An 18,979-nucleotide genomic window follows, 5' to 3' on the forward strand; every position below is an offset into this window, starting at 1 on the left:
GTTGTCTCGAGACATTTAGTCTAAATCTAATGCATTGTCTCATTAAGGCAAAGACAGTGGGTGGAGATGTAACACAGGCTTCAAAATGTTGCACAATTTCAAGTGCAAAGTGAGGATTTGGCTTCACAGTATCAGCAACAAATATTTCATGATGTGTTATTTTGGGTAGTCCTGCAATTTAAAAAAAACAAAAAAAAACAGGTTGCCACAGAAAAAAGAGACACTTAAAACCACCATCAAATGCTTTAACTGTCATTTCTCTATTGGACCCTTAAATTAAGGACTATACACTGCAGTCACCAAGACTGCATGCCAAGACTATAATTAAGATTAGATCATTAAGTTAAACATACAACTGTGATTATGCAAATTAAAATATAACACTTAAACACATTCGTGAGAAAAGATTGTTGTCTTAATAACAGGTGATTAGGAGTGTTGCAAATGAACGCCCATCACATATTCAGCAAAGCACGCTGTGAGTTAGTTAGGTGGGACGTTTGACCTACATTCTAAATCCCCATAAGACAGAGATCCTTGATTTTTTTCCATTGCATCTTTAGAAAAATGACATTATATTCCTTTGAAGCTTCGGTATTTACTCTGGTTACCATAGTCTCTTGCATAAGTGTCAAGTCAAGGTTGTTGGATTGGAATAAGATACATTATACTGAATTCCTCCAGGGTTTTGTGATCAGGACTATTTCACAACATACAGTAGGTTTCAATGTTGTCCTGTTCTTATACGTATATCTCTTATCCCATTTAAAAAGGTTACATTTTTTTTACTAATTGGCCCGTGTGAATTATCAAGCAATAAACAGTAAAATGAGAGCGTTGGGGAGCAGATTGTGGGAATTTTCATCAAGCGTCATACATCACTACAAATTATGACTGGCCACATTGTAAACTGTCCTGTATTTTTCAGTAAGCATGCCATGAAATCTTTATAGTTAAATAAGTGGGCTTTGCATGAGGAAAAGCATGCCTATTAATCCTCAAAAGTTAATAGATAAGTCAGTTTAATGCTGTGTAGACTGTGAGGCAGCTGAGGTTTTGGTTTCTTTTCAGGCAGTGAGCAACCCATATTTAAGGTAGATTTGGCACACACTTCTCCCATTACCTCGAAACGGTGTATTCAACCACACGGAGAATGTGGTCGTGTGGTCCAATGGCCCAGCGCTCTTGGTTGGTGGTGTAGGAGACGTAGAGCTTGCCATTCTTCTTGTAATTGGGGTGGAATGCCAGGCTTAGCAGGCCCCTTTCATCTCCACCCTGCAGTCAGATGAGAAACACAAAAGATCCAGGAGTTAATTATGTCCCTCCTTGGCTTCTGCTCGGCTGTGTGGGGTTGGAATCACCCCCCTCGGTCATCTTCATCATCACCGAGACCACTACATGCAACCCCTACACACCCATCACCCCCCACCTCCTTTAATTCCTCAACCTCTCTAATCCCCCTTTTTTTTTTTATTTATCCATCACATTCCCTTTCACACCCCTGCTATTCTCCCATTCTCTTTTTTTCTACCCACGCCTGTTTCACTTCACACCTTCACCAACCTCCTTGAATATACCATTACCAACCATTATAAAGCATTTGACTCTAGATAGAGCTGCACCTCCTCTACAACCCCCCCCCGCCTTTGCCCAGTTCTCTCTGCAGCTTGGTTATGTGCGCTTGTCCACAGGGTCGGGGGCCCCTGTGACGCTGAGGCCCTCCCGGTGGCCTCCATTGTGCAGTGATTTGTGTGTGTAATCTTTGGGGGATATCCGTGAATGCTACGCTGAGTGGCTGAAAGAATTTATTAGCTCACTCACAGTTCATAGAGAGCACAAAAGTGCAGAGTGCTTCAGTCCGTGCTTTTTGCTCCCCGTCCCCTCGCTCTTTCCCGGTTTACACAAAATCCATGCAAAATTCGAGGCTTGGAGAGGGGGTGGGGGCGGGGGGCAGAGAGCTGCCAACTCCCACTGTCTTGGCAACATGTTTAGAAAACATCCAAATTGCTTGTGTAATATGTAAACCTTTGTCTCACCCCGGAGGCAGCTACATCAGTTGTCACTACCCTGGTGGTCCTCCCATCATAGTTAGCTGTAATAATCAGCTACAGCATTTCATTCCCCAGGCTAAGCAAGCCAGGTCGGCCCTTTTTTTTTTTTTTTTTTTTTTTTAACGTTGTACTCTCCCTCACTATTTCTTCTGGACAAAAGAATGAACAGAATGAACAGAATGCTAGGCTTAGGTGTGAAGAATGTTTATAAAGCGGTCCCTGTGTGATTGTATCCCTCCAAAACAGCTTGATGTCTTTTGCTTTCACTGAGAAAATTATAAGAAGCAAAAGTGAGCATCATGCGGAGAAGCCATCTTACTCATGGTTAACAAACAAGTATCACGTCTACGACTAACACAGCTGTCTCATCCTTAAGTTATCCCCTCTCAAAATAGTAAAAAAAGAAAGAGAATTGAGGAAAAAATATATCTTGGTTGGACATAAATGGCAGGCTCAGGATAGGTGCAGTGTATGTCACAAGCCAAGGAACACACATCATAAATTGGTATACTGGATATCATAGCTCTGTTTGGATTGCGCTAGACCCGGCCCAGTCAAACACAGCAGTGACACAGGCCACATGTGAATGCAAAAGAGATGACTCTTTGCAAAGGAATGTACTTGAAGTACCACTGAGCAACAACAGAAACCCACATAATAAGCCACAGGGGTTCTATCAATCTGAATATAAAGTGAAATGTTGTGAAAGTTGACAAATAAATCTCCACCCCAAAAGGCAGAGTTCCTCTGCAAAAAATTTATGAGTACTACTAAATGTCAGATTATTGAAGTCAAATAAAAAAGGAGTTATGTGGGAGTGGATGCAGCACACTATACAGCTGGATGTTAGTTGGAGCAGAAGCAACTGCACTTTGCCAAAGAATGTCAAAAAGTTTCATCTTGGGAAGAGAAATTCTCAACCCTTTACCTTGAAATGCTGGATCCATATGTTGGATTTAGGGATGCAGTGACCCACATCCTCAAAATAAACTCACCATAGGGAGTGGGTCAAAGACCACAATTCCAAAGAGGCCTAGATCCGGAGCCAAAGGGGGACCACCAAGATACACAGTGGTTAAATGGGCTGAAATATTAGCTCCCTTGCTAATGACTAGCTCCTTCAGCAGCAGGCGAGCTACAGAGCTGGCACTGGAGCCATATGAAACAAACACTGCATTACTGCAGAGCCAATCCAAGGAGATACCTTGATGAAAAGAAGACAGAGTGCAAAACCGTGGCTACTGAGCACTGATCATGGTAAAACTGCTGTCAGAGCGGCAGTACTGAGATATTCTTGGCACGGCTCAAAAAGCAATATACTGTACAAACAAGCTCATTTACAGAATGTACAAACGGCAGGTTTCACATATTGTCAGCTGCAAAATGAATTTTCAGGGGTTTAAGGTTCTACATTGTGGGTTTAAAAGCCGTAGTTAGATTTAGGGGTTTTGCTTTGCCTTGTGTAATAGTTACTAGTGTAATATTTTATCAACTTTCAGTAACGTGTACATTTTTACGCTAAATGCTTTTATGTGAATTGCTGTATTTTTGTGTCAATTCATCAATTTAGGGCTTTTGTTACCTACAGCACATACAAGTGAGGAGGAGGAATAATTTAGGGGTAAGCTGCAGGTTTCTCTTTTTTATTGCAAAAACCATTTAATTTACCTTCATAATTTCTTAACAACATATGTTCATCTTGCTAACTATAATGCTTGCCATCTCCAATAACCTTTCAGACTATATAAATGACTCTGCTGTGTCAACTTTAAACACATTCCCTCCATTTTTCCCCTGAACATCTTTGTGTTTTATGACTGCCATCATTCTTCCACAGCCAGACAGTGGGTTCTGATTGAATCTCTCATGAGGTATTATCTCTTCATTTTTCACAAACACCTGTCTCTGCATTCCTCTTTTCCCTCCAATTCTGTTCTCTGGGGCTCCGGCTTTGGCACTGTCAAAAGTGTTGGCGTCATTCCACAAAAAGCTGGGAAAGTGAGGTGCAGGGATGAAGAGCGGTTGTTCATCTCACATCTCACGGTGCATTACATGGAATGCTGGCCCTGTCTGAGTGGCGGAGGCAGCGTCACACACAACGTTACCATTTCCAATTCTGCAGGGGCAGCTGTCTTTGAGTCCTGGTGATGCACGTGTTGGCTCATGCATTGTTACCCTGAACCTTTTGATCATTTCTCACTGGCTCGTGGGCATTCCTCCACCAAAAGACATTCCACATTAGTTGATTGGAGCAAAACAATGTCTACGCCCTTCACTCAAAGACTACCTGAAACATCTACGCTCACACCTCCCTCACCTACAGACAATACACACACCTCCTATGTAGTACTCTCTTCTTTTCTCTCGTGCAATGAGAAGCAAATGGTCACTGCAACTCCTCCACCTGTTGATACATAAATCGTATGACAAGCAAAAAGCAATCCCACGAAACATTAATCCTCCTCTCAACCAAGAATAAGACACAACCCATCATCTAGGCCATAAAGTTTAGAGAATAGACAACTTTTGCCTAACTGATCTATTTGTTAACATTTCATCTTTCACGAACAGCCATCCCACTGTTTGAGGATAATTGTGAGATCAGTATGAGTTTGCCCCTGCCTTTGCTTCTAGTCTGAGTAAATAATGAAGATGAGGCCACTTATTTTAGTCTGTATGAGAGCAGCCCTGAGCCTCTGATGGCTGCTGGGAATGCAGAGCAGCTGTCAGCGGAGCAGGGACAGAAAGAATAACATGCTGTGACTTATTTGCTTTAACAGTGATATATTTTATTGCCGGCCCCCTTGCCACTGTTACAAGGGCTAATACATGTCAGTGAACTGTCAGCTCACAGATGGCTTCATTTTTAAAACTTGCTGTTACTATGACACATGCTACTCTCAAGTGTCTGCTGCCATTGTTTAAACACTGGCTGAAGCTTAGCATCAAAGTCTACAAATACAACCACCGGACACTGCAGACTGAAGTGAGGATTTATCAAACAGTATCGTTTTTGGCTTTGAGTGCATCTCCAAACAAAGCAACTTGTAAATCTTTTATGTTAGACTGCTACCCAATAATACATGTCAGCTATGAAGATAAAGTCGTGGTGCTATTGCGTCCTCAAACTCATGAGATCTGAATAACTCAAATGACCTTAATTGACTATTTACAGGCACAGACAAGAAAGCTTGATTTTGTTTCAAACTTGTCTGAAAATCATTTTGAATAATTTAATTTAGTACTGTACTAGGTACTTGTATACAGTATCTAGAATATTGAATGAATCAATGTCAATATTTTTATGAAAAATACGAACATCATCAGCTTTGTTTTGGCATTGCATTTTTTTAAGCCTCAGGAAAAAATATTGGTATTGGACTAAAAAAAAAAATGCAGCATCAGTCAGGTAAGAACGTTCAAAATCAGCTACATGCACCAGTTCTTAACCACATCCTGAAGCAGGTCTCTGTCCAATCAGGAGGCTTGTCCACAATTCACCATCATGTTAGAGGTGTGTGAATGTGAGCCAGTTGTGGAGAGACCACTGTGATGATGACATGGGTAGTGTGTGTGTATGTGGTGGGTGGTTGGTTAGTTGGGGGGGACTGGAGTATAGAGATTGAATTTCAGGAGAAGAACACCCACAGCGCAGCTAGGAGCCCACACTACCACAGCACAGTATTGTTTCTGTGCAGTTCAGCTTAATTGGCACCGGGGGGATCCATGGAAGGAGGGGGATAGGAGAGCAGAAGGAAACACAGAACATTACAATCAAAGCATGTGCATGGAGCTGATGATAAACCCGTTATCTGCCCTGTCTCCTGGGGGCCTGGGTTCCTCTCTCTGTATAAAGGCACTTCCATCCTGTTGATGCTGCCAGTAAACACCTTAGCCCTCCCCTGGTTCTGTTCACCCCGTGTGGCTGGGAGCCCGTTCTGGCAGCCAACATCACAGAATAGGACTCCTGGGGCCCGCGGGGGATCGAGCCACGTCTAATTGTCATAATGATCACTTTATCCACAACCAGTTTGGATTGAATGATGATAAGAGAGCACAGCAGAGCAGTGAGAGCATCCCGCAGGGGGCAGTTGCATATTCAATTGCAGTGCTCTGTTTGACTCCTTGTAAGCAATGGGTTTGTCAGTGGAGGAGCAGGAGGCCTGCGTGATAGATAAACTTCCTGTCTGGGAGTGTGCCCTCCAAACATCCCAGCTGCGATCTAAACAAGTTCTGAACAATTCTCAAATTCAAAATTTGAGATGCAGTAAGAATTACAGATAGAAAATGAATATCGAGGCATTCAAAATGAAGAATTGGAGTATCTTCGCAATTGAGATATCCATCAAGAATTCATAGACCTACAGTTTACGTCATATTAAAAACAATCTTTGTCTTTCTAAATCTTGCAAAATTTCTGATGTCACAAAGAAGATTTTTGAAGAACCAGCACCATATCACACACAATTCGGGTGAAAATACCTACCTACATACATAACATACACATTAAGGCTCAAAAAATATAAATGAAAAAAAGATAATTCACTGGCACCTTTATTTCTTTCTCACTGCCTTGCCTGAGTTTATTTTTCTCAGATGGGGCACAAAGCTATACATAAGTAGAACATGTTTACTTGCCCCTTCACACCAGCATATCCCTGTCATCTCTTTGTTGAAGAAAAAAAAAGGAGTGTGAACAAGGTTACAACCTGAGAGACAGTTTAACTCTCTCTCCAGTCACCATGTGGGGTACTGAGTAAATCACTATGTAAAGTATTGGGTAAGTCACCATGTGGGGATATTAGAACCCTTATAGGAACAATATGGGAGAGATTAAGAAAGCCATTAACCCATCTTGTGTGAATTAGCAGAAAATTAGCAGTGAGCACAATGTGTGCTGTATGTACAGTTAATTAGCAGATAATAGCGTAATGATTAGCTACAATCACATTTGATGAATGACTGCTTGTTTGGTGTGATTATATAATCAAATACTAATAGTGAGCAGACACTACTTTCAAGGGATTTGTCTTGGCTGGAGATGTTCCTCACACGTTTACATAGGTGCGAACAGTTGTGTCGTAAAGAATTGTGTTATGGCTCTGCCACATTACTTCCTTACTCTAGCAATGTATCAAACAATATTTCACACTTCATCAGCCAAGTTCCTTTCCTGTTTCCATCTGTGTTCAAATTACATCCATATTATTATACTGCCTCTGTAATTCCTCCAACACTGTTAACACTATGAAGGCAGGCTTGTTCCTACCTTGAGACCGTTCTGCACCAGCTTGTGGATGTCCAGGAAGGGCTCCTTGATTAGCTCGAGGTCATGGTTGAGTATCCTGACAATTCCCTCCCTCTCCAGGACAAAGAGCCGCTGGGATCCATCCCCGCAGTGCACCACGGCCACCGGCTGCCTCAGACCACTCAACACCTCCTGGACACAGTAGCAGTTGTGTTTGTGTTTCCTGGGTACAAAAGGAGATACGAAAGGTCAGAGGCCGATGGTGGCTGCATAGCAAAAATCCAGTTTATCACCATGTCTGCTTCCTGCCAACACCTCTTAGGTGTTAAAACCTTTGTGCTGTATGATTGCTTTTTGTTGTATGCATCCCTCTACAGCCATCTTAGGGCAGCAGGTGCACACTGATTTGATTCCACCTGCAGTCTCTAATCTGAGTGACAAAGTCTGACTTCATACCCCAGACACATCGGTTCTCTTAATCAAATCTTTTGCAACAAGCATGAGACTGTTGCAAACGTATGTGCTATATGTACATCTACCTGGACGCAGAATCCTACACTTATTTCTAGTTTCCTCTATGAAAGTCATCAGCAGTGTCGCAGATTACGATACCTTAAGGATGCATTGGACACAAATAATTTATTCAGAGCTGTAATATATCATACGACAATTAAATCTTCTTCCTCATCTCTACATCACTGAACTCCCTCAGAGACACCTGATGTCACCAGTCCTCTCTCTCCTTCTTTCCATCGTAATTCAAAAACACCAGCATATCAGCTCAACTGACCAAATTGCAAACATAGGGCTATGAACACTTGTGGCTTTCCTACTTGTGAACATGGCAACTTTGGTGCAGAAAGCACAGATTTTAAGTGGGATAAGAGAAGCTGGTATGGTTGGTTGCAACTGTTACTAATCTATGACCAACTAACACACCCACTGGTAATGTATAATGATGGACTACTTCTGTACCTGGCCTGTTTTCTATGTGCTCCCAGGGTGACCACCATGAAAATACCTCTGTGCTTTGTGCAAAGACATGAGCACTTGAGTTGCCTGCCTTAATTTCCAAAAGGAAAGGCCATAATGTTAGCCAATAACTGTGACTTAACTGTGGCATTCTCTCCCAGCTTGAGAGTCCTGCTCTCTGTCATTTAACCTGAGTATAACTTCTGGAGGATAAGGCAAAGACACGACAAATGAGGCCCTGACCCCAACGTTTGGAAGTTATTTGACTGAATGTTGGTTACTGCTATTCAGGTGTGCATACTGCTTGGCCTTCTTGCCTCAGGGGAAACAGAGATGAAAGGCATCCCCCCATGGACAAAAGGGCAAAGCCCTCTGTGATGTACAGACTTTTGCAATGAGGGAGGCAACCAGAATGACGCAGGATAAGCATTTTCATTATGTGAGCAAAGCTGAGCAAATGCAGTCTGGGCAAACTTTAGGATTAGAGGAAAGATGGCATAGCATTTCTGTCTGAGAGTATGGACCATGTCAAAATGGACCAGTGAATCCAGAACATGTGAGTGAGGCTGTGTCTGTTTTTATAAAAACATTAAAATCACGACTGAATATCATTAATCTGAACTCGTACGTACTGATGGAGCCTGAAAATAAAAGTTAACTTGGCTGAAACACATTTAATAAGTAGCCAAAGCTTATTCAAAATAAAAATATGTACATCTCCCATAATGTAACTCAATCCTCAGATGGAATAAAGCATGGTAAAAAAAAAATCAGGCTACAAACCTGCTGATATCTTCTATTTTCTCATCTCCCAAGTAGTTGGAATCCTGCCTTTGTGGTTGCTTTCGTTGAAAATCTGGAAAGCATAGACTGGCATCTCTCCTCCCATAGTATTGGCAGAACTCATCCACATCGGCTTGGAACAGTTCTAGCAAACACAACAGATACAGGCAAAGAAAGGGGGTCTTAGACTTACTGTAGATACTGCATGGTTAAATTACTTCCTACACTAGGCTCGTGTAGACAGTTAAACTGAGAAAATCTCAAGGATATTTTCCTAATGTTGTATCCAAGGCGCTTAACTTCTTTGTGCATTTGTCTATATTGTATGTAACTGTACTATATGTGTGTGCATGCACGAGTATGTACAAGACAGCACAAAAGAGTAGAGGAAGAGAGAAAGGATGTGATGTGCTTGTGTGATGAAGAGGGTTGGAGTTGTGCTTGATGAGCCAAACCAAATCCTGGCTAGTCTGGACTAAAATGAACAAGTGAAGAGAAACTTGGCCAAACCAAATGGATGGCAGATTAGACAGGGCTCTGCAGTGAACTATACCTCCTCCACAGAGCAAAAAAGATTGTCATCATTTTGATTCATGAAATTATGCTTATGAACCGGTCCTAACTAATTCCTATAGAAAAGATTCTTGAAACTGGCTTTCTTTGACATCCGTTCAGTAACGTGGTCAGTGTTCATAAACACTTTGAAAGACACCTATTGCAATATTAGGTGTGAATAGGGCTTTCACTTTAGGTCTTTGGCACAACAAGTATCATATATCTGCTGGCTTATGGTTCATTTGAGGGTTGGCTTGCTGTCTTGTTGTTTAGTGACATCCCAAAAGTAGTGTTCTTGAGATAAGATGCTATAGCCAGAGAAAAACAACATGTATGTTCACCCCACAATATAAGCAAGCAGTTTTAACATGATTCTGATGATGATGATGATGATGAAGATGCGAGGAAAGGAAAGCCTTGTAAATGATTGCTACAGGACTAAATTTACATTATGAAGAAACAGGCCTTTATGTTCTGCAACAAACTGCAGACAAAAAAAAACCCTAGTTGTGCAACCGTGTTGGATAAAACAAAAAAAATGTCAGCCAGTCTTGTTTCATCTGAATTAGCAACACATGCACAGAAAATAAAACTTCATATAAACAGTAACAATAAAATTTTACATCCATCTAAAATAAAGAGACACCTGTGACACACCATTGCAAAATTACAAAGCCCTGACCTTTCAACAAGTAAACTCATTCCCTCATCCAGCTGGTCTGCAGGCTCTGCGCACACAGCCTTAACACACACCAACACAAACCCAATCACACTACTAAAACACAAAACTGCATTGCACATGAGACACAGAAAGACAGAGGAACTCCCATATTTCCGTGAAGAAATCATAGCATGGAAACGATGGCAGCAAAATTTGTAGGACAGCATTTGTATTTAATTCTTGTTGTACAGACAACTTGAGAGGTACACCATGTCACAGCTCTCACTATGGCCTGTCAAAGCCAGCACATTCAATACATTTCTAAGACATAGCATTTCTTCCATTGGTTTCCCTGTTAAATGGGAGTTTTGGGGAGTTCTTCCTTAAATCGAGGGTCTAAAAAGTGTGTTCCATTTGAACTGGGAAGTAAGCATTTACAATAAGGACATTCCAACTGGAATACCCCCTGAAGTCGGATTTCCAGAAGAAGTCAGAAGACGTATTTAAGTTCCAGTATTTGTGTCTCTTAAATTAGTTGTAAAACCAGTAGTGTCCAACTTTTATCTGTGGACAAGTTGGTACCGTGTTTGCATGTGCAAAACAGCAAGTACAACATGGGTTTACCTGGAAGCTTCCATCTTGGTTTTCCAACAAACATGGTCAACTCAGGTATGACGTCGATCCCAGCTCTGACTTAGAGTTCCAAGGTAAATGCAACAGAGCATAAAGGTAAAGGATGTCATATGCTGTACAGATTGTGAAGCACCTTGAGGCAAATTTGAGATTTATGATATTTGGCTATACAAATAATATTAACCTGGCTTGACTTATTGATTGTATTCAATTAATTAGCATGTGAATTCAAAGTAAAACTGCCATGACATCATTCTATATTTCCATTTGGCCTGCTGATTTACCTTAAATGGTTCAGTGCTAGAGCAAAAAGTGATACGCATAAACATGGCAGTCACACACAGCTATGTCTCCAGCCTGTGCAGTTACAACATTATTCCCAGCATAAAGCAAAGTGTGCCGTGGGTCTCAGAAGCCCTCTGTGACCTAAAAACAATCTTGCAAATATTGTTTCCTTTAGTCAATCCCTCAGAGGACAGAGGAGAGCAAATACACCAGTGATAAAAACACAAACAGGACTCTCCCTGTCCCTCCTTTCATCTCCTTCTCCTGCCACACACCGACCGCAAGTTCTGACCGCACCAAATACTGGAGGTGATAGGATATCCCCTCAAACATCTAAACACAACATGAAGATCAAACACACACAGAAACACACACACAGCTCTGGCTATACCACCCACCCACTTGTGTCTGCAGTTATCTTAACCATGCTGGTTGGGGACCTCGGGTGCAGGGTGGGGGGATGAGTGAAGAGGGGAGGAAGATATGAGAGGAGTTCGGAGAAGGTGGGAGGCCTCCAGGCAGAAGTGAGAGTCAAGGCAGTAAATTTCTTTATGGAGAAATGGGGGCTAAGTACATGGCCTAATCAAGGGCCGGTAGGAAGTTTCATGGGAGCAGGACGACAGTTATGGATGCTGTAAAGGCTACTGTTTCATTTTAATACCTTGGGCCAGCAATTTTGAATTATCAAAAGTTAAGGACATATCATATTATCTGTTAATGTTTCTAGTGTTACTGCTTCGCATGATAAGATTTAGAGCCACAATCTAAAGTATATTTGTATTAAACATCTAAAAAGGCCAACATAATTGTTACGGCTTATGCAAACAATACATGTACCTTTTTGGGAGAGATTTCTCTCACCAATAGGATTCACTGAAACTAATCTACTTGTATTTAGTAGGGTGTGTATTTTTAAAGTTTATTGTAAGGTGTTGTAACTCCACAAGCTCTGACAATGTGTCCACCTTCATTGTACTGTGCTCAGTCACAGAAAAAAAGATTGGAAAAGAGTGTGAACCAAGTAAAAGTGAAGAGGAAGAGCAAGCAAAAAAACAGGACAGACAGAGAATGAAGAAGAGAATAAAGACAGAGAGAGAGACAGAGAGAGACAGAGAGAGAGGGAAAGACAGCACTCTGTCCATATCCCCGGCTCCCCAGCGCTAAAGTTATACTTCCATCTGGTTATCTTCCAAGGCAACCTGGGTGGCCCACCCAAAGTACTTGACATCTTGATGCACTTCAGCAGTTTTACATACACACAACCTTTGTAGAAAAATAAATGTGTCATTCGTCACCACATATGCTGATCTGCGGAGGACTGAGGAGGTGGGGTGAGTGGGGAGGAGCACGACGGTGAACGCAGGGAGGGGGGGGGGTTCTTCTCTGGATTCCTCTCTTGAGCTTTTTTGGTTTGACTCTCTGAGCCCACATGTCTGTCAGCTCGTGCGCAAGTAATGTAACTCCAGACTAGTCTTCTTCTTCTTCCCTCTTTCTGTGCTCTGTGGAGTCCCTCTAACTAACCTCAATTGTAGTTCAAGTGTTGTACAAGATATGCCAGCAGGCCATTAGATGCAGACGAGGAAGGACTCAGATGGAATGTATGTGTTTGATATTTGACTTGAGTTGCTGCATACCATGTGGGTGGGTTGCAGACAAGTGTGTTTGAAACTGTTCTCTGCTTGCAAATCTCAGCAGATCTAATCAGTTTGTGGCGACAGAGATTGGAAGAAGACTTGGCTGGAAGAGAAAAGACAGTCAAAAAGTGTTTGATCATGTTTGGTATGCACTCTGAAGGCACAGGTACCTGTGATCTTGCATCCCTTCAAAGGAAATTCTTCAGTAGACCAAATGCTTTCAGGGAGCAGATGGGTTCCTATCATTTAGCAGTACCGTATCCACAAGGAAAACTGTTGCATCAATGGGTTTTTTTTCCCCTGTTCTGTGGATTCTGCCATCTCATAGCGGAGCTCGTAGTCACAGATGACAGAGGCCAGTAAAGCAACACTTCAACTGTGTTTGGATTCATGTGAACTTACTACTTAAATGAAAACATACTGGTGGCAGAGCATGAGACACAGGTTTTGAAGTGACAGTTGATGTCTGAGGAAGGCAAGGTGCCGGGCAGTCATGTCTAGACCACAGCTAGGGTGCTTATGCATCCCGAATACAGAATCAACCCCAGGAGTTAAGTCTGGTGGGCAGTATCCTGGAACAGGTCATAAAATAGTTCATTTTTCTCCGGTCCAGTTTTCTGGTACACCAGTAATGCTGGGCTGGCTTTTGTCAGATTTTTTTTTCACATCCACCTTTGCAAATCAAATATTTTCCATTTGTGTCTCAGGAAATGCCTCAAATCTCTGTATTGTTACTACACTTGAGATCTTCAAAACTTTTTGCAAATTCATGCCGATTCAAATAAAATTGCATGATCTGAAGAAACCTAACACAGACAAGAGAACAAAACCCTCTGCACCTGGTACGATAAACATAACTAGACTGAATATTGGATATAAAAGACACAAATATTGCTCTTCTATTTGTTAGACTAAACGTGCTGGATCAGACTGCAGACTAATCAGCAAACTGGTGTTTTGTCTATGTAGGCAAGTGTGTGGCGAGTAATTTTACTGATGCATTAAAGTGCAACAGCAAAGCAAGGAGCGAGGCAGCAAGCAAGCAAACGGCTGAGACAAGCTCAGCAACAAATGGAGGTGAGGTCAGATGAGGTAAGAGCTGGATAAATAAATATTCACAGACCAGACTACTGACGCACCACTTCTTGCATAAGTCCAAAAATCTGCCAGTTCTACATGTGCAGGCTGAGTCTCAATGAGAAATGAGGCCTGCTATGAATTTTAATTCATCACAATCCCACGAGTCAGTTTCATTTCAAATGTACGCGACTGAAATGAGCAAACAGAACGTGTGCCTAGTCCAACTAAATCTATTCATGTGTATATGTTTGCTTGCACATCAGCAGGTAACCACATGGAGGCTATGATTCAAGTCGCATTCATGGTCATTATTATCTATGTAATTACCTGGTATGTGCCCCCTGCAGGTGTAATAGAACTCGCGGCAGAAGTCCTGGCAGAGCCGCGGCAGGTCTGGCTCCCTGTGTGGCATCTTATCCATGTCCAAGGAGTGGAACAACACCTGGGCATTGGGGGAGCAGCGAGCACACTTGATCTCCTCCAGGAGACGTCCACATTCGGTGTTGTTGGTGGAGAAAATCTGGAGACCACACGCAGCAAGGACCAATGATTAAAATGGTGGGTTGTTAACTTTTACTTCTTACTTCACTTTGAACAGGCAAGCCACAATATAATCTAGGAATAGCTGGACGTTCAGTGATAAAAATCATAAACATTACACCATGAAGAAGGAAAAGTTTAGATTGTGGGGTTTATTTTTACATCTTCGTTATCATAAATTCAGATACTGTTTGAGTATAGTATAGTATATAGTATATAGTTTGAGTATTTTAGTATAATTATACAAAGTAAAATGTTTCCAAATGATCCTGGTGAGTCCAAATGACCTTTTTAAGGCAAATATTAGCCCTTAAAACTTTTTCAGTGTTAGGTGTGTATGTCAGCCCATGTAATGCGTAAAATAAATGGTTTTGATTAAATGTTTAGATGGTTCCTACAATAAAAGTCAGAGAAGCCTAAGCACTTTCCAGACCTCACCAGACTTTCCCATTTAACAGCCCTAAATTAGCCCATCTCACCCCAGTTACCACACAGAGAGTCAGTGATCTCTACTTAAGTAAATGCTCTGAAGTAACAACACACTGAGATAACAGCTGTATTTTAACATCTTTCTTCCGCACGACACATGCAAAATGAGATACTCTGGCAACAAGGTGTGAGACAACACTAGAAGTCATAAACCCATTGCTCCACATGCCACATCATACATTAAACGTCAGTGTCATCGTCTAGCCTGTTTATATTCTACATGATCTGCTGCAGATCTGACATGTGGTTAGTTTGGATAGTTATGTTAGGACCGGTATTGTGCCGAGCAGTTTGCTCGCACAGCATCATCTGTAGAAAGAGGAACGAGGGAGACAGACACTTGCATAGTGTGAAAGTCTGCAGCATCTCTACTGCGATCTGCATGAACGTTCACACCATTCACACTGCAAAGACACTGAATTTTCACTGGTAATGATGGTATAGCCTCTTTTGTTGGTTTTTCCACAGAAATAATTTTTTTTAGTGTTTTTCCAATCTCATGTACACAAACTGGATTATTACAAAGCCCTCAAGTCACCTTTTAAAGCTGAAATACGGCAATGTTTTTGCATTCCTATCCTACCCTAACATTTTCTGTATTATCCAACGCTTTTTCTTTTGATACCAATTTGTTAAACACTGAGGCTGGAACACCCTGTCTGTTTGGAGAAATAAACACAGAAATCATCTCATTCACTGCCTACTTACCCAAGTTCATAAACAGTTAAAGTCAAATTACAATTCCCATGTCTGACAGATCTCAGAGCATGAAATGAATGAAGCCAAATAACAGCCTCAAAGCCTGACTTGGGGTCATTACGCAAAAGTACACAAAGAGTTAATCCAAAAGAAATTAGCAGGATTATTTACATAACAAATTAGCTGTAATAAAACAATGTAATCTGTTTTAGGTCAAGAGCAGCCCTGCTTGGGCAGCCAGGCAGGCAGGCTGGTAGTGCTTTGCTCTGTGTGAGGTCCATGTGTAAACACCAATTTAGAGATAGACAGGCACATCATTCCCACTCTGGTATCAACAAATTAGCAGTCTGTCGAAGTCAATTAGGCCAGCGGACCAAAGGCCAACATATGGATGCCTTGCACTCCGCTCTGACTGCAGAACAAACTGCAACTGAGGAAAAGACTTTCTGTTTAGAAGTTATTCAGAGCTTTGTTTACTCAACAGGTGGCAGACGCTGTGGCAAAACCTTGAGGGTCTACCTGAAAAATGTACTAACACAGTAAATCTCTCATCACAAGAGGCAGTAAAACAGACGAATTAAAGTGGGAAAATAAATTCCAGCCTAGCCTTTCCCACTATTTCCATAGCTGCACTCTAAATCCTGCTGTTGTTCTATATGTTATCTAATTGTTGACGTTTTCCTGAAAAAGGGAGCTCCAGGCTGGCTATGACCCTGTATGTGTGGTGTATTCCTCTGTCTCCGTGCCCTCTACACTCATGCCATGTAGTGTTGTGGGCATGCCTGCCCTCCTGCTCTAAATTGCCCATTGATTCTGTGTGCCATGGGCTGGCACAAGGTCCACAGAGAGTAGCATTTGTGTGCTCTCAACCATGCCCTGTGTCCATATGTTGCTGGGATGGGCTCCAATGTTGCCATCATCCAAACCAGAACAAGTGGACCTTTGTTTGTTGTCTTTTGCTGAATCTCAGCGAGTACGTTCCTCAAAAGCAGGGAGAAAATGGCAATGAGGCTCAGCTGTTGCACTTTTGCTGGGGACACGCTAAAGCAGGTCAAGAAAAGAGCCACAATCAAACAAACACAAAGCTATGATAGTGTAAGAAAATAAAATTGTCATTAGCGTATTTCCCAGGCTATTTCAGATGTTTACGTTACATTTTCTACAGCTGGCCTCACACCAAGCTGCAATGCATGGCTTCACGTGGGAGAACAGCTGTTATAGGATTACTCCTTTCTACGATAGCATCTGCACAATGGCTTTTGCCAATAAAATAGCCGGAACAAACATATTAATATACAATGCCACACTTGGAGAGAAATCACTTGTCTTTTGAGTGCAAAAAAATCAGCGAGGATCCACAAACCTCATATGGCCACAGAAATGGAGAGAGCACTGATGTAGGCAACACTAAGCTTTAACAAAACACTTGTCCTCAGGGAATAGGTGTAAGTTGGTTGGAAGGGGGATATAGTGAAGGACACACACCCTCTCAAAGGCATTAACACTTGGGACAGGGCCGATGACTGGGGGAGAGTGATGTTCTCCAGCTTCTCCCATTAGTGAAACCAACAAACACAATGGTGTTGTTGTTATTCTTTTGCCATAATCAGAAAGAGCTCCGTGTGTGGGCAGTGTAGTGGGGAGGAGGAGAAGTCGAGTTCGTCCTATTCAGTTTCCCCCCTCTTATTTGCATGACTTGAGCAAATTAAATGATGCAATATGGCTTTTTGTGGCAACACAAAGTAAGATACCACCCAGCCACTGAGTGATTCGAGGGGTGGTTTACATGAGAATGGCCCGGTGAGGATCCAACGGAATCCGCTACAAGTTTGGCGCATACAGTCGCCCCCCCCCCCCTTTCGCGGAAACTAAGCAGAGGTTCAAACCCGTAGCTTACTTGACATGTTAGCACTTATTTTATCGCCCGGTGCGTTTTATGGAAGTTTAACGTCAATGTTGGTACGTTAGGCAGACAACGTGAACGCAGAAAAACACGAATGGCTGTTAAAAGGAACGGCAAGAAAAAAAAAAGAAAATAAAATGTCGACGGGTGTGCTTTTTTAAAAAAAGGCTCCTACCTTTACGGGTAAACAGTTTAGCTAGTACCGTTACCCCTTTCTCCTGACAGTTGTAGCTAGCTAACGTAAATCGGCGAGTGATTGCCATGGTAACGCCGAAGCGTATTGGACAGATGAATTGGAGCTGAACCAGATTGTGTACAAGAAGAAAGCTGGTAAACAACATCAAAATGCGTCCTTCACGCCTGGAAATTGATTCAATTTCAGACAGGGTGGGCTCAAATGAACAGGTAAACCCTTACAGTAAAGATAAACGCTGCTATGAGAATATATAAAGACGTTAAAGGAGACTAGAAACAAAATAAAACAGTACAGACGCGCAGTACATGTCACAAATGTGGGTTTTACAAGGCGAAACTGTAGCTAATAGCTAAAAATAATAATAATAACACAGCGGTGTGGTAAGGCTACCTACCATTTTGCACCATAGACACGTTATATGTCTCTGTAGGAATGTTAAAATAAGACTTTTTCATCATCATTGCCCAGGGCAATTTCCCCCTCTGACCATCCCTAAATTCAGCTGTCGACAGGAACAGGCAGGATGACAATACACAAGGGCTGTAAATGCATCTCCTGGGGCGTTTTAGCCGTAAAAAAAAGAAGCCCCACAGTCTTTTAATTTAAAGAAAACGCATCGTGGTGGATGGACAGTAACTTACCCTGGCGTCCCTGCGGTGCAGGATCTGATAGGCGGCTCTCCTGGTGGGACAGCAGGACACACGGGGGTACAACCTGTGGCAAACCTCTCCGCTGCTGCTGCCGTCAAGCAGCACTTTTCGCTCCCTTTTCTTCAGCCGCTTGGGCAAGCTTCCGTCGTAACATCTTCTCCTCCTGGGGCTAATTTCTCCCCTCTCGCCGAATTTTGCGTCTCCACATTCCCACACGTTGACCGCGATGGCCAGGACGAGCACAAATTGCAAATGCTTCATAGTTTAAAAAATCATGAAATTAACAAAAAAAAAAAATGGTGAAAACACAACAAAACAAACCCTTTTGCTCCACCTTTTCTCAAAACAGTGGGGTTAACCTGCAATGTAATATATATATAGCCTATATATATATATGTATATATATATATATAAAAATATATATATATGTTGTTTTTTTTATTTGGGCTGTATTTCTCCAAGCAGCAGGAGCCAATTACTACAAGAAAAATGACAAATATGCTGTTTTGTCAGAGCAGGTGTCCTAAACTTGATTTCCTGCTATAAAGAAAGGAGTTTAAAAATAAATTATTGTTGCTTCTGCTTATATAGTACAACTCA

General features: G+C 41.9%; 1 protein-coding gene across 1 annotated transcript in view; it reads right to left on the minus strand.

The window, feature by feature from the left end:
- The window catches only part of hhip (hedgehog interacting protein), a 33,069-nt gene extending 14,336 nt beyond the window's left edge, over positions 1 to 18,733 (minus strand). The window contains exons 1-5 of the mRNA XM_070828417.1: positions 18,371 to 18,733; positions 14,230 to 14,422; positions 9,055 to 9,199; positions 7,321 to 7,522; positions 1,124 to 1,275 (exon numbers count right to left, since the gene is read on the minus strand). Coding sequence (XP_070684518.1) covers positions 1,124 to 1,275; positions 7,321 to 7,522; positions 9,055 to 9,199; positions 14,230 to 14,422; positions 18,371 to 18,640 — 962 coding nt within the window. The 5' untranslated portion in view covers positions 18,641 to 18,733. The remainder of the gene's footprint in view (positions 1 to 1,123; positions 1,276 to 7,320; positions 7,523 to 9,054; positions 9,200 to 14,229; positions 14,423 to 18,370) is intronic.
- Between the last annotated feature and the right edge of the window lie 246 nt (positions 18,734 to 18,979).

This window comes from Pempheris klunzingeri, chromosome 3 (genome assembly GCF_042242105.1).
Source record: "Pempheris klunzingeri isolate RE-2024b chromosome 3, fPemKlu1.hap1, whole genome shotgun sequence".
Lineage (NCBI taxonomy): Eukaryota > Metazoa > Chordata > Actinopteri > Acropomatiformes > Pempheridae > Pempheris > Pempheris klunzingeri.